General features: G+C 42.2%; 2 protein-coding genes across 2 annotated transcripts in view; both read right to left on the reverse strand.

Moving 5' to 3' along the window:
- The window catches only part of LOC142490133 (guanylate cyclase soluble subunit beta-2-like), a 431,574-nt gene that overhangs the window by 189,061 nt on the left and 227,779 nt on the right, over positions 1-14,734 (reverse strand). The gene's annotated exons all lie outside the window — the stretch shown is intronic.
- Positions 1,318-10,877, reverse strand: C3H13orf42 (chromosome 3 C13orf42 homolog). The gene is made up of 3 exons (XM_075591960.1): positions 10,026-10,877; positions 4,851-4,998; positions 1,318-1,804 (listed from the first exon to the last, which is right to left on the reverse strand). Exons 1-3 carry the CDS (start codon positions 10,440-10,442, stop codon positions 1,575-1,577), a joined length of 795 nt encoding a protein of 264 aa, XP_075448075.1. The 5' UTR covers positions 10,443-10,877; the 3' UTR covers positions 1,318-1,574.

Consider the following 14,734-nt stretch of genomic DNA (forward strand, 5'->3'; position numbering starts at 1 on the left):
ATCAGCGAGTGAGCCCAGCTGCAGAGAAGCAGAGCAGATGGCTGATGGAGTGGATCCCCGCAGAGTCATTTTAATATATGAGCTCCAACGAGATACCGGTATCATGGCACGGCCTAATCACCCAGGATTGGGAGGCCTGGTACAGTGACTAACAATCACACACATGCACAGCGCTTGGTTGTACTGCGATGGTAGTATTTGTGTTGTATTTTGGATGCAGTGATATTAGTCATAAGGATCACATGGTTACTGATAACCTGTGTAGTATATCTATTCCTACTATTCATAAATATGTCGTATACATCCTGGTGTGGTGTCCCCTTTTTACTGGCCCCACGCTCGTGTGCGGGCTACTATAATTGTACTAAACTTAACTCATAATCCTAACACTAATCACCTACCTCTGAGCCGAAAGGGTTAGGGTTATCCAAAGGCTAAGTGGCGGCTGCCACGTGTCCTTCGGTGGCTGAACAGCGGCAGCAGCAAAACAACTGCATCTAGTAGTTACATTCCAAGTTACGTTAACACGATTGTGGCTACTCAAGCGCCAGAGGAATATTGCTGTGGTTTGTCTGATCCGGAAGCTTGACCCCGCACAGCGTGACCACGGCAGACACTGTGTCTGGTCACCACTTTTTGCTTTCTCTAATGTGTCATCAGATTAACAAATCTTTCCAGGTGGGAAGTGGTGTAAGTACCTGAGCTCATAGTATGTGTACAACGTTAGCAAGCTTCTTACATTTAACACAGCTGGAATAACATTGTTGCACATCAAAGTCAATTTTCTTTGTGTTGATGCAAAGACGCTTCAATTCTTGGTTTGCTTCCAGAGTGCAACAGCCTAATAAAGTTAAGGAATATAGCATACAAACATGAAGATATTTGATCAAAATATTAACAAAATATGTATTGTTTTAATATTCAGCCCCATGCCTCTCACTTTTGATTAATATTCTACCCATTAGGAGCTCCATCAAATTCAAGAAACATCTGTTTCATGTTTGTTATATTTTACAAAGATTCTTAGGCAGACAGATCATACTGAAGGCAAATACTGGGAAGACGTGCTGCATTATGTTAACATATGTATAATTCCCTCCCTAACCCCTCCTTGTCTCAGATATTTTTTTATTATAATGTTTGATTGAAAGTTGGAAAAAGTTGATTTAAAAGCCTTTGACACATTAATATTGACATGCATCTTTGAAATCCAACTTTATTTTTTCTTTCACTGCCAAAACCTCACTGATACAAATTCTTGGAAGACTTTTTCAAACACATTGCTGAATGATTGACAAGCATTTCATCAAACCGATCCAATGTCTTATATCCACAGTGACTTTGCATTGCTGTTCATATGCAGTCCTTTCCATATTTTCAAATTTGATAACAAATCCATGTCACTTAAACTCTTCTTTTGCTAGCAATTTTTCTATGTAAGTCAAAGAGTGAATCACAGATGTGAACTGCACAAAATCTGTGTTGCATGTTGTTTTTTTTTGAACTGTCACATGATGATTTGGTTTTCCTCAAAATGTACTATTGGGCCACAACAAATTCACAACTACACCAAATTATTTTATTTTTGAATTAGGTTTAAAATTCAGTGTGTTAAAAGCTCCTTCTACCGCTTTGGGTAAATAGACTGGATATCTCTCTATCCTCTTGAAGCTCGCTGTCCCTTTACTGGTTTTCCAAGTCTGACTTTGAGCAACTGTTACTGTTGAAGCTTCTTCAGAAGTCCTTCTTGGTGCTCGGAGAATCCAGTTTGAATGTAAACTGTGTTCACTGCTACTGGTGGCAACTGAGAAAAAGAAATAAGGAAACATTTGAAGTTCTCAAGCATTGAATTCCTGAAAGCTGTGTACATTTTGTATGTTTATCCTTGCACAAAAAGTAAAAATGGAATGCTTAAAATTATCAGCATTTTTGCTTTTAAATGAAAGATTTTACCAACACTATCTTATACTGAAAACTCAAAGATCACTTGATATATGTAAGGTTTCTAATGTATGCATGATGCTTTTACATAAGAACATACACTAATATGTGGCGTCTACTCAAGGATTTCTCAGTATGATATGCAAATTAATATCGAAGGTGCCCACATTTTTCTTTCCGATACTTTACCTACTACTAAGAATGAGCCACATTGCGTAAGATAAAGGCACACAGCAGAGGCACAGGAATTTTCAAAGGGCTACTGTGTATATACCATTCCATTCCTCTCCTAAGCTAAATAATTAATCCAAATGATGTATGATTTAGCTTTGTTTTTATTAAGTCCCAATAATGTAAATTATCAATATAAAATGGCTATCTATAAATAGACTAATAACCACCCTCTGACCCCCCAATAAAAGATCTATTAGTGTCTATAACTAGAGCTGCTGAGACTTTGAGCACTAGTGTATACAATACCTAATACCAAGTAAGAAAACCATTTTTAACTTTAATCGAGTATAAAATATTGTGTAGACATTTGGTCTTAATAAAGTGTAACATTTTAACAGACTCAATGTGAGCATCATTGGACCTATATAATTTATGGTCTGTTGTGCACCAATAATAGGGATTTCTACTAGTGGTAATGACTACCTAGTTACAAACGGCTATTCTCTGACATTCTGTCTATCTCCCTGGTAGCACACAACCTCCATACGACCCCTTTAGTATAACAGTGTTTGGTGCGAGGTACCTCAACCCATTTCATCTTTGTTATGGTGCAACAATATTGGTTCACTAAATAAGAATGAATCCATCAACCCCATCAACATTTTTTAGTTAATTATTATAGATTATAAATTATATTTATGATAACATATATTTTGATACATTATAGTGTTGGTTAATTATCATGACACTAAATATATGTTTATGATTTCATTATTTATTAACTCATTCTAAACAGTATAATGATCTAGTTTAGATAGAAATAATGTTTTACTAATTGTTGATTACAAGTTATATTTCAGGGGTTAATTTATTCAGGATTCTTTTCCTTAGTGCACCTGTTTTTTCCTGTAATTATGTCTGCCCGTGCTCAGTCCACATAATTGCTACTACATAGAACATTTGTATAGCACACAGATGTGTGCAATGTTTTAATCAGAGAGGAGGGATGTAAATAGTACTTCCCCTCCTCTCTTGTCATGCTCCTTGAGAAAGCGGCACTGACGGCGTCAAATGCGTGGGAGGAGGAGCTAGGTTCTCCATGTGGATGTTTCACATTTTTTATGTAGTCTAAAAGTTTTTTTATTCAATTTTTGGCTGGTGAGTTCCATTGTTCATTCAGGTCTGGATGTCACACCGATCCCTTTTCACCCTGCTGCTATCCTAGGATTGGACAAGACGCTGACAGAAACGCTGTGCTTCACTGCAATTAAGTGGCCACGAGCATAAGGGACATGGCGACAGATCGTGAGTAAACAGTACACTCCACGCCATATACAAGCTTCTAATTGGACTTATGTGCCTACATTTCAGCTGTTATTTTATCTGTGATAATGCTGACGCACTTCCCCCTGGAGGCTACCCTAATATCCCTCATATAGTGCCTATTTCTGTCACCTGAGCAACAAAATCAATATATTTCTACTGATTATCACACATGCAGCGCGGCTCGAGCTAGCAACCGGCTTATTTTGTACATCTACATTATTTCCCATCAAGATTCTTAATGCATCTCAAATTTCTGGAAGGAAATATTTTGTCTCCTCTCACAGTTCCGCATATCATCCACAGTCGAACAGTCAAACCGAATGAGAAAATCAAATATTGGAACAATACCTCATGTTTCCTGACATATAAACAGAACAATTGGGCTTCCCTTCTTCTCTTTGCAGATTGTGCATATAATAACTCAGTCAGTACAATCCTTCACTCGATTTCTTCAGTAGATTTCAGCTGATTTTGACTGCCTCTTATATATTCAGGAATTACAGTAACATCTGGATAAAGCAAATTATTTGTACAAGCAGTTTGCTGATCGCAAATGGCAACCTGCACCCCTTTTCTCTGTTGGACCAATGTCATTCATACTCAGTAGCATTCAAACGTCAGCTACTGTACCTGTCACCTTGAAGAACAATACAATTTTCAATGTCCGCCTTTTAAAGCCTTTACATTCCAATATAGAATCTACACCCTCATGGTTCTTACCCAAGAATAGGAAGAATATGTTATATGCCACATCTTAAATTGTAGGCAGAGTCAGAATAATTTCCAATACCTGCTTGATTGGGAGGGCTATGGCCCAGTGGAATGGTTGTGAAATCCAGAACACAACATCCATGCTCCTGGAATTATTGGATACTTCCATAAAATATACCAACTAAGCTTGGTTCTTGTGGTTATGGATGCTTCACCCATCCCTCACCCTATCCTCCCCCGCCTAAATTTCCTGCTCCGGCTTCCTGATCTGCTCCAGTCCCAGTCCAGTTTTAGGTTCCAGTCTTGCTCCAGTTTTCAGTCTTGCACTGGCTTCCTATTTACTGTATCTGCCTATATCTCAGTCATGTCCTGTTCAGTCATTGCTGGAAATAACCCAGAGAATCAGGACTTTGAAAGAGATTGTGTGTCTCCTGTACATTCCAAAGGCTTCTGGGCTGGGACCTGATGGGGCAGAGTTGTCACCTGCAATCATTCAGTTTGTGTTCTTTACCATAAAGCCTTGCTACTTCATGTAATCTACTGTATGTACTTTCGGTCATGTTCATACCCACATATCCCTTACCCCTCACCTCCAAAAGGTAGGAGAATCATTACACGACCAACAGTTATTTTATAACAGAATCATTATCCATAGTTCAAAATAATGCAGTTATGTGTATAGAAGTATGTTAACATACCATCAAAGTCAACATCTGCATTCTTGAAGTCAGCTCTTGGTAGGCTTATTTGCTTATCTGCATCCAACTCTGCAATTACTGAGTCAAAATAAGCGATTGCATCTAAGATATCAGTATTGGGATGTTGGCTTGCCTTGTCCTTTGATATCTGCATGAACAAATTAACATTAGGCACAGATACCCCTGAAGTACTCAAAAAAGGGACATACAAAAGTAATTTTTTTTCACAAAAATATTTATGATCCAGTTTGTTAAATACAGGCCAGACAGAAAACTCATAATGAGACGGAGCGGCTCAGTGAGTAAAGACACTGACTGTGAAAACAATGACACAAAGTTTGAAGCAGGGGAGCCTGATTACAATTAGAGATGGGCAAATTATTTTTGTGTATTTGGATCTGCCTCAAATCCAGCCGTTCCTTTGATTCGCAGATTTCCGAGGATCACTCTCCAAAACTGAAACCCGCTATTGCGGATTTGTTCTTTTTCCACAGGTAATGAAAAATCAGTTCCTGGACAGATTTTAACAATACGCAGACAAATTCTTAAAGAGGAACATGCACACACACACACTCTTAATTTTATTAGCAGTCGCGAATTGTGCATATACTGTATATCCCCTCAAGCGTCCCTCCAAATTAATTAGGGAGACATGCCTCTGCTGAAAAAGGAGGACATCTCAGTGATATGCTAATGACTATGTAAAGAATATTTAAACGAGCCCCGTCCCACACCTACTAAAAAGATTTCCATACCAACTATATAGAGAGTTCATAATAAGCCTAAGGCTCCAAACTAATGACTGGATCATGTCAGATCTAACAGACCTAGAACCCACAACCACTGCTTTTCTAAGCCACAGCACAAGCAGTGTGAGCTAAACCAACTGATAGTGATACTCTCTGTCACATCCTACTTTTGAGCTGCTCACTACTCACACGTAGCTAATTTAGCTATTAGCGTATCTCACGGGTATCTCAGATGTGCTCCACAAGGAACATTTAACTGTCAACCAGGAAGTGGGTGTGGTCTGCTTTTAAAGAAAGCTAGGGGAAGACAGCTACTACAGGTATATGCACAAATTTTGGTGCTACATGACGGATATGCACAAAAATGGCTACGGTATAACAGAACAGGGACAAAAATATTCATTGTTCCATCTGCCAGAGTGCCAGACACGTTGAATTGAAATAGTGGAGTTTAATTTATTGTAAAATAAAGTAACTGCAGGAAGCTATTCCACTTGCTTACACATCCAGTGCCGCCGACGGGGGGAGAGCCTGGGCAGTTGTCCCGGGCCCGTAGGCTGCGGGGGGCCCATTCAGGCTGGCACTGAGTTAGTTGGACCTGACCTCTGGCCGTCCCCAGCGCCACTCCATGTCTGATTGCTGGGCCCCAGACTTCCTCCCCACTGCAGCAGGCACCTCTCTCCGCTGTTGCGGCCTCCCGTGCAGGCCCCGCCCCCCGCGCCAGAAGTTTGGTGGCTTGTGGTACTGAAAACAAGGTGGGAGATGTGCAGCGGAGGTGATGTGAGGTGAAGTACAAGGGGGGGATGTGAGGTACAAGGGGGGGTGAGGTGAGGTACAAGAGGGGTGTGAGGTGAGGTACAAGAGGGGTGTGAGGTGAGGTACAAGGGGGGGTGTGAGGTGAGATACAAGGCGGGGTGATGTAAGGTACAAGAGTGTGTGTTGCATTTTGTGTATGCGTGTGTGTTACATTGTATGTGTGTGTGGGTTGCATTGTATGTGTGTGTTGCATTTTATGTGTGTGTGCATGTGTTGCATTTTAGGTGTATGAACTGACAAAGTGAGAATATGATGCAAGGAGGGGGGGGGTCTGACATAACAGCACTGGGATCTAAGCAACCATTTTAAGTCGGCATCCATCTTAGGTGCATGATATTGTCTATTGTCTGTATGAAAGTTGGTATGGAAGTTAGTATAAAGACACATTTTTTTTCTCTTCGACTCCTGAAGGTTTTGATATTAAGCTGTTCAGCTAACTAAGCCACAAGACCTTGAAAAGAAGAGCAAAGCACGAATGTTATGAAAATAAAAGATACATAACACCATGTCTCGCATTCCGAGAGAGGTGCCCATGAAGTCCTGTATGTAGAGTAAAAGTCACCGGCTTGTATAAAGAATATTGCTGAATTATTTCATTTATGCATCCCATAATAATATTATTAACTCAATGTGTTCATATTCATATTTTGTTTTCGTAGTGACGCACATGCAACCTCGTATAGGGGGCGTGGGCTTAGTATTTTGTGTATAATAAGGCCTGTATGCCACCATGTCGTTGGGAGAGTTTTATTTTGAAACTCTCCTCTGCGTCTGCACCGTACACTGCAATAAACTTATTTGTCATTCTGCAATGATCCTCAGATTATGACTCTTATTTATTCACGCTTTTTACAGTGCATGTGTTGCATTTTAGATGTGTACGTGTTTTGCATTTTAGGTGTGTGAACGTGTGTTGCATTTTAGGTGTGTGTACGTGTGTTGCATTTTAGGTGTGTGTGTTGCATTTTAGGTGTGTGTGTTGCATTTTAGGTGTGTGTGTGTGTTGCATTTTGTGCATGTTGCATTTTGTGTGTGGGAGTGGAGGAGTAATTTTTGTGGGGGAGATTGAGGGAGCGGGACTGAATGAAAGGGGGGTAATTAAGTGGTAGCGGAGAGAGGGGGTGGGGGGACGGGTGAGAGTGAGATAAATACATGTGGGGAGGTGAAAATAGAGGAGGTGGCTCACGATGGTGTGAACGGTGGCACGGAAGGCCGCCGACACGTGGGGAGCCCTGCTCTAAACTCTAGTCCTGGGCCCCGTGAAATCTGTCGGCGGCCCTGCCCACATCATACAAAGTGTAATTGGGTTGACAAGTCTAAGGCACCTTTGGAATGGCGTATGGTGTCAGACCCAACAGGATCAGCAGTTGAACCCACACAATCTCTGTTATTCAGAACAACAGCTCTAGTAGTGTGAGCTAAACCAGCTGATGGGCTGCAGTGCCCACTGTCTACTAACAGAATACCTCCAAGGGATATCTATTCTGTTGATTGTATTTGTAACCTTGAAAGCTCTTCAAGTGGAAATTAATAATATGTACTAAGGGCTATGTGTTACTGAGGCCAGGGGACATTAAATAAAAGTTCAACAAAATATGGGCAATTTCACTCTAATAGGTTAAAAGAAAATGGGTGCCACCTCTGCTGTTCTATGGATTATAACTGCAAGCACTAATATTATATGTAGACGAGTATTCTTGTTATTATCTGGATGTTATGCATTTTCATCTTAGTAGACCAGATCTGTGCAATCTCGTAAATCATGAAGGGAACTGTTGAAGGAGAGGTCACTGGGAACCTCAGAACCAATGACATCTCCTACTTCAGTTACCTCTGTGATTTTATTTTATTTTGCATCTTCCATCTAACACTGTATATCTTAACCCATGGTCTCGATTTGATTTATTTTAATTAATAGAATAGTAAAGGTTACGTTTTATTTATATAGTGGGTTAAAAGTGCATACACTTAAGGGCTCTCGTTTCTTTCTCCTTTCTAATAATATTAAGCCACAATTGTCATTTGAATAAAGCAATCACTTTTATCGTTTTGTTACTATTTTTTGTTTAACATCTATCTATAACAAACTACACGTATGGAAAAAACTGGCTTTAAAAGTTTACAATTATAAAAGTTGGGTTATTCATAAAATATTTTGCTGTTATCAGGCAGCTGAGTGGTTGCTATTACCAGGCCCACCGTCAGGGGGAAACCGCAGGGACAGGTGTCCCGGGCCCAGCGCTGCAAGTTGGCCCTGACCTGTGGCCAGGCCCGACTGCCGGTAGCAGCCGGGCCCCAGCCCTCCATCAGCTGTAGGCCTCGTCCTCACTGTGTCCCACGCCGAGCTTCCAACTTGTGGTGCGCAACGGGCCCCTTGGACATCAGTGCATCGGAAGTAAGCTGGGCCTCACCTTCCGGTGCACGCTGACTATGGAATCTCGGTGTGGGATAGAGTGAGGAAAAAGCCTACCGCTTATGGAGGACGGGGTCCGGCCGCCAGGCCTGGCCAGAGGTTGGGGCCCCTCGCAGATACCGGGCCCAGCCTGACCATCCCCAAGTTAAGTCTATTTGTTTTATATGTATTTTGAGGGAGTGGGTGTCTTTTTATATTTATTGGGGGGAGTGGGGCTCTTTATATATATATATATATATATATATATTGGGGGAGTGGGGCTCTTTTTATATGTATTGGGGAGTGTGAGGGTCTTTTTTTACTATGTATTGGGAGTGTTTTTTTTTTTTACTATGTATGGGAGGAAGTGGGAGTCTTTTTACTATGTATTGGGGGAGTGGGGGTCTTTTTAATATGTATGGGAGTTGGAGGGAGTCTTTTTAATATGTATGGGGGGTGGGTGGTAGACTTTTTAATATGTATTGTGGGGGTGGGTTTTTTTGGTATGTATTTTGTGGGGGGATTGAGTGAGAGTGGGGTAATTGACGGAAGGTGGGGGCGAGTGAGAGGAGAGGGGGTGGGGGCGAGTGAGAGGAGAGGGGGTGAGGGTGGGAGTGAGTGAGGAAAAGAGGGAGTAAGAGTGAGACGCAGGGGAGATAAATACATGCGAGACAGAGGGGGGTGAGTGAGGGAGGGGAGAGAAATACATAGGAAAAGGGGGAAATAGAGGGGGTCGTGAGGTGGGAAATGGGGGGGGGGGGGCTCGCAATACCACTGACACGGGGGGGGGGGGCGAACATTACTCTAGTCCTGGGCCCCGGGAAATCTGTCTGCGTGCGGCCCTGGCTATTACACAGTTGCCGCGTAGAGGTGCCTTGCTGTAAGACCCACCATTACTGGTTGTTGCCAAAGGTCACAAGAAGTTGACACTGGGTTCCGCAAACTCACACTACTGTATCTACTAGTTAAACAATCTCATCCTGTGCTTTTGCCAGGATGCATTGCAGTAGAAAATCATATCAAATGTATGGTCACAGATTTAGATGAAACAATATTACCCTGAAGATTCCTGAAAAGGAAAAATATGGCTATATATCTCAGTTCTTAATACACTGCAGTAATATGTCTCTTATCTCCAAAGTAATTGTGCTGCACACACCAGGCATACCATATATTGTATTTGTAACTAGTTTAAGCATTAAAACATTTGCCTCATACCTTACATGCTCTTATTTTCTGGGGTGGTGACTTTTCTCCTGCTTTGGAAGACTTGATGGATGAAGGGGAACATTGTGAGGCGGTATTCATAGACCTCAAATTGTGTAGGCTACTCAGATATTTTTTCCTTAGTGCTAAAAGATCCTGAAGATATTGCAAGCAATCTTGAGTCTTGGCAAACATCCATGCTCTGTCTTCATCTTTGTTGTGGCCACAACCAGAAGCCTCTATGTTAGTTGTACTTTTGTATTTTTTTAACGATTCACTCAATTTTTGCTTCCCCTCACCAACCACGTACATAGAGGTACTGCGAACCAATCGCACTGGGGAGATTGTGCCATCGGAAAACGAGTTTCCCTCAATTAGATCTTGACTGCAGGAATTTGGGTGAAGCACAGACTGGATTTTTCTTAGCATATTGTTTTATGTCCTTTATTCAATATTTAATGTTGCTGAGCACATCCAGGTTGCCTGCTAATAAGATTCTTCAATAAAACAGAAAATGTCAAAGAATGCATCATAATGCAAGTCGAACTTCAAATGAGAAGGACATTTGCTCTCTATATATGTAGGTTTATCACGGATTTGCCTGTTTCATGTTACAGGTTAGAGCCTGTGTGGCAATTCATATGCATTAGTCTCTTGCTTTCATGTAGTTAAAACAGGATTCTTGTTGTAATTATCCACGACTTTTGGATGCTTCAGAAACTTTTTCCCCACTAATAAAAGAAAATTGCACAGCAAAGGAAGTTCAGGAATTTTCCATTTACCATTTTATGAAGTATATTCTATTGGCAAGACAGCTAGTCCGGGCACAAAATTCTCTGCTTGTGGATCAGTGATACAGCTAGGAAGAGAAGAGCTCAAGTGTTGTACACTATGGTAACGAGAAAGGCACATGGCTATCTGATGACATGTTATTGTTAAGAACGCAGAAGAGTCAGATAACCAGATGCAATGCACACTGTACAGAAGCTTCAACTGGAAATACTGTACACAACAGTTAACTAGTTATACAGTATAAATAGAATTATTGTCAGCAAAGCTGGAAAATATTCAGCTTTGGTGACAAAAGGTATAAAGAACAGGGCTCCACAGATTTTAAATATACTATTTATTGCCAACAGAATGACTTGACGTTTCGGCCATACATGGCCTTTATCAAAAGCAGATGCCATTCTGCTTTTGATAAAGGCCATATATGGCCGAAACGTCGTCATTCTGTTGGCAATAAATAGTATATTTAAAATCTGTGGAGCCCTGTTCATTATACCTTTCATTTATATTAGATTATCACAGAGAATCCTGAACCAGGAGCACCGGCATTTGTATCTAATTTATTTTATATATTTTGGTGTGCAGCAGTTTCCCTATATCAGCTTTGGTGACAGTCATGTTTTCAGCAAATGCACCTCACAACTGGAACAATCTACCCAAGACTCTCAAAGCCATCACCAGGCTAAGTTCTTTCAAGACTTCTGCTGTCTCTCATTTGAATTTTGCCTGTAACTGTTATATACGCCCATCACATATGTAGCATCCTCACTATCCCCCCCCCCCCCCGGTCTGGCACATAAGGCCTAGGACATAGTAAAATCAGCGTCGCTGAGGCGGGCTGAGCCGCACTGAACAGATGCACAAAGCCCCTGCATCTGTAATCAGCGCGGCTATAGTTTCTCCCTCCGCATGCGTGCTGATGCGTGCGGAGGCTGAGAAAATCAGAAGAAACAGGCAAGTTTGAAATTTTGCCGCATGGGGGAGCGGAGGAGCGGTCACGTGACTGCTCCCATCCAATGGGGCTGCAGCCGGCATTTTACCTACTGTGTCGGTGAGATAGCAGAGCCACCAGACCAGACAGAGTAGAGGCAGCACAGAGATGTGTGTGTGTCACTGTGTGTGTGTGTCACTGTGTCATTGTGTGAGTGTGTGTGTCACTGTGTGTGTGTGTCACTGTGTGTGTCACTGTGTGTGTGTGTGTGTCGGTGAGATAGCAGAGCCACCAGACCAGACAGAGTAGAAGCAGCACAGAGGTGTGTGTGTGTCACTGTGTGTGTGTGTGTCACTGTGTGTGTGTGTGTGTGTGTGTCACTGTGTGTGTGTGTGTGTGTGTCACTGTGTGTGTGTGTGTGTGTGTGTGTGTGTGTCACTGTGTGTGTGTGTGTGTGTGTGTGTGTGTGTGTCACTGTGTGTGTGTGTGTGTGTGTGTCACTGTGTGTGTGTGTGTGTGTGTGTGTGTGTGTGTGTGTGTGTGTGTGTGTGTGTGTGTGTGTGTGTGACTGTGTGTGTGTCACTGTGTGTGTGTGTGTGTGTGTGTGTGTGTGTGTGTGTGTGTGTGTGTGTGTGTGTGTGTGTGTGTGTGTGTGTGTGTGTGTGTGTGTGTGTGTGTGTGTGTGTGTATGAATATATTTATCAAAGTTGCACAATGTTAATAAATAATTTATTCTCACATGTCTTTTTTTTTAATTTTAAAATATTATATAATATACACACACACACACACATAGGTTCCCCAGTGACACACAAACACACAGACCACTTAAAAGTGACACACACAGTTACCCAATGACACACACACACACACACTGACAGCTACCAAGTGACACACACACACAGTGATATCTGCCTCCCAAGCGCGCTTGCTGTCTCCTCTGCCAGGACAGCAAAAAGCTCCTGGTAGAGCGAGCGGCAGCAAGCAACAGCACCAAATTCTTTACTATGTCCCAGGCCTTAGTCCTGGTAAGAGCAGGCAGTGCTAGGGTTTATGGTTCGTTTGGAAGATCCCTTCCCCTCACTTGCTGAGTGTATCAAATTACAGCAGGCTGCCCAACTCGTAAAGTGAGAAGGGCCGAACTGCTCCAAGGAAAAAAAAATTGGGCCGCACGGGTAAACTCATCATCATCATCATCATTTAAAAACTTTAACCCACAACAGTTTCTGGATGACCTTACCAACTGCCCATGGCACAGAATCGATTTAATTCCCGACCCTGATTCTGCGCTTGACTATTTCCAATCAGAGTTCTTAAAACTCGGCGATATCCATGCTCCACTACGCAAAATAAGGGTACGGGGGGGCCACCTTCCATGGGTTACAACTGACCTTATTGCACTCTACCAGCTCAGGGATACCTTGTGGAAAAGCTACAAAGTAACTGGCACTACCAAGGATCTCAATCACTACAGATGCATGCGGAACATGTGCACAAGGCAAACAAGGCATGCAAAAGCACAATACTACTCTGACAATCTCCACCAAAATACAACAAACCCAGCTACTGTAACTTCTGGAAGGTTATCAACAATATATTCCAGCCTCCTAACCATCAACAACGAAGTAATATCATTAAGGGGGATATTACTCTGACAGACCCCACTGACATTGCAAATGCATTCAATGATTACTTTGTGGGGTGCGCCACTAACTTATTAGCAAAACGCAGCCCAAACCAAAAACCTGAATCTCATCCTGGGAGTACCCCTATAGTCCCACCCCCTCCCATCACTGCCCACAATTTTCAATTTAGCCCAGTATCTGAAGAGGAGATTATACAAGCGCTCCTCAAACTAAAACTAAGCAGCCAATGTGGACCTGACTTACTACAATCTAGGTTCCTACGACTTGGTGCCCCAGCCATTGCCAAACCAATTGCGTCCATAGTCAACTCTATCCTGTCTGCAGGCCATATCCCTAAGACCTGGAAAACTGCCAGAGTTGTCCCAATCTTCAAAAGTGGGGACAAAAACACTGTCTCAAACTACAGGCCAATCTCACTTCTCCCAATTCTATCCAAAGTCATGGAAAAATGTGTCCACTCCCAATTAAGCGATTTCTATACCAAGACAAATTTCCCTAGCCAATTCCAATCTGGGTTTCGTCCCAAACACTCCACCGTAACTACCCTGCTAAAAGTTTGCAATGAAATCCAGTGTGGAATTGAACGGGGACAACTCACTGGTGCAGTATTCCTAGATTTTGCAAAGGCTTTTGACACAGTTGATCATGCTATCCTGCTCAACAAACTCCAGAGCTCTGGAATAGGGAAGCTTGCTTTAAACTGGTTTCAGTCCTACCTATCAGGAAGATCCCAACATGTGTCCATCTCAGGCTCTAACTCCAACCCCCTGGATATCACCTGTGGTGTCCCGCAAGGCTCTGTTCTGGGGCCCCTACTCTTCTCAGTGTTCATTAATGATCTTCCCACAGCTTGTAAGGAAGCCTCAATACACATGTATGCAGACAACACAATCCTATATGCACACAGCCATAGCCTCTCTGACCTTCAACACATACTTCAGTCTGACTTTTTGAGACTCGAAAACTGGATTTCCCAAAACAAACTGTTTTTAAACACTGACAAGACTGTCACAATGGTATTCGGGATCAAGACTAAATTTTTAAAGCTTCCAGTGACTGAGCTCCTGATAAGAACCAACGCTAACACCACCCTAACCCCTGTCACTAGTTTTAAATACCTGGGCTTATGGTTTGACTCTCACTTAACATTCGGGATGCACATTGATATCCTGACAACCAAGACCTATGCCAAACTAGGGGCACTTTACAGGAACAAATCCTCCCTAAGTCTCCTGGTCAGAAAGCGTATCGCACAGCAGATGCTAATGCCAATTATTGACTATGGAGACATAGTATACGGCTCGGCACCCCAAACCCACCTTAGCAAACTTGACACCCTCTACAATTCAATTTGT

The sequence above is a fragment of the Ascaphus truei genome, chromosome 3 (genome assembly GCF_040206685.1).
Source record: "Ascaphus truei isolate aAscTru1 chromosome 3, aAscTru1.hap1, whole genome shotgun sequence".
Classification (NCBI taxonomy): Eukaryota; Metazoa; Chordata; class Amphibia; order Anura; family Ascaphidae; genus Ascaphus; species Ascaphus truei.

Excerpts from the sequence above, each read along its gene's own strand:
- C3H13orf42 (XM_075591960.1), bottom strand. The coding sequence starts at position 10,442 with ATGCTAAGAAAAATCCAGTCTGTGCTTCACCCAAATTCCTGCAGTCAA. Across the intron at positions 4,999-10,025 it reads AGAAAATAAGAGCATGTAAG|ATATCAAAGGACAAGGCAAG; the intron begins GTATGAGGCAAA and ends TTGTTCATGCAG. Across the intron at positions 1,805-4,850 it reads TGCAGATGTTGACTTTGATG|TTGCCACCAGTAGCAGTGAA; the intron begins GTATGTTAACAT and ends TCTTTTTCTCAG.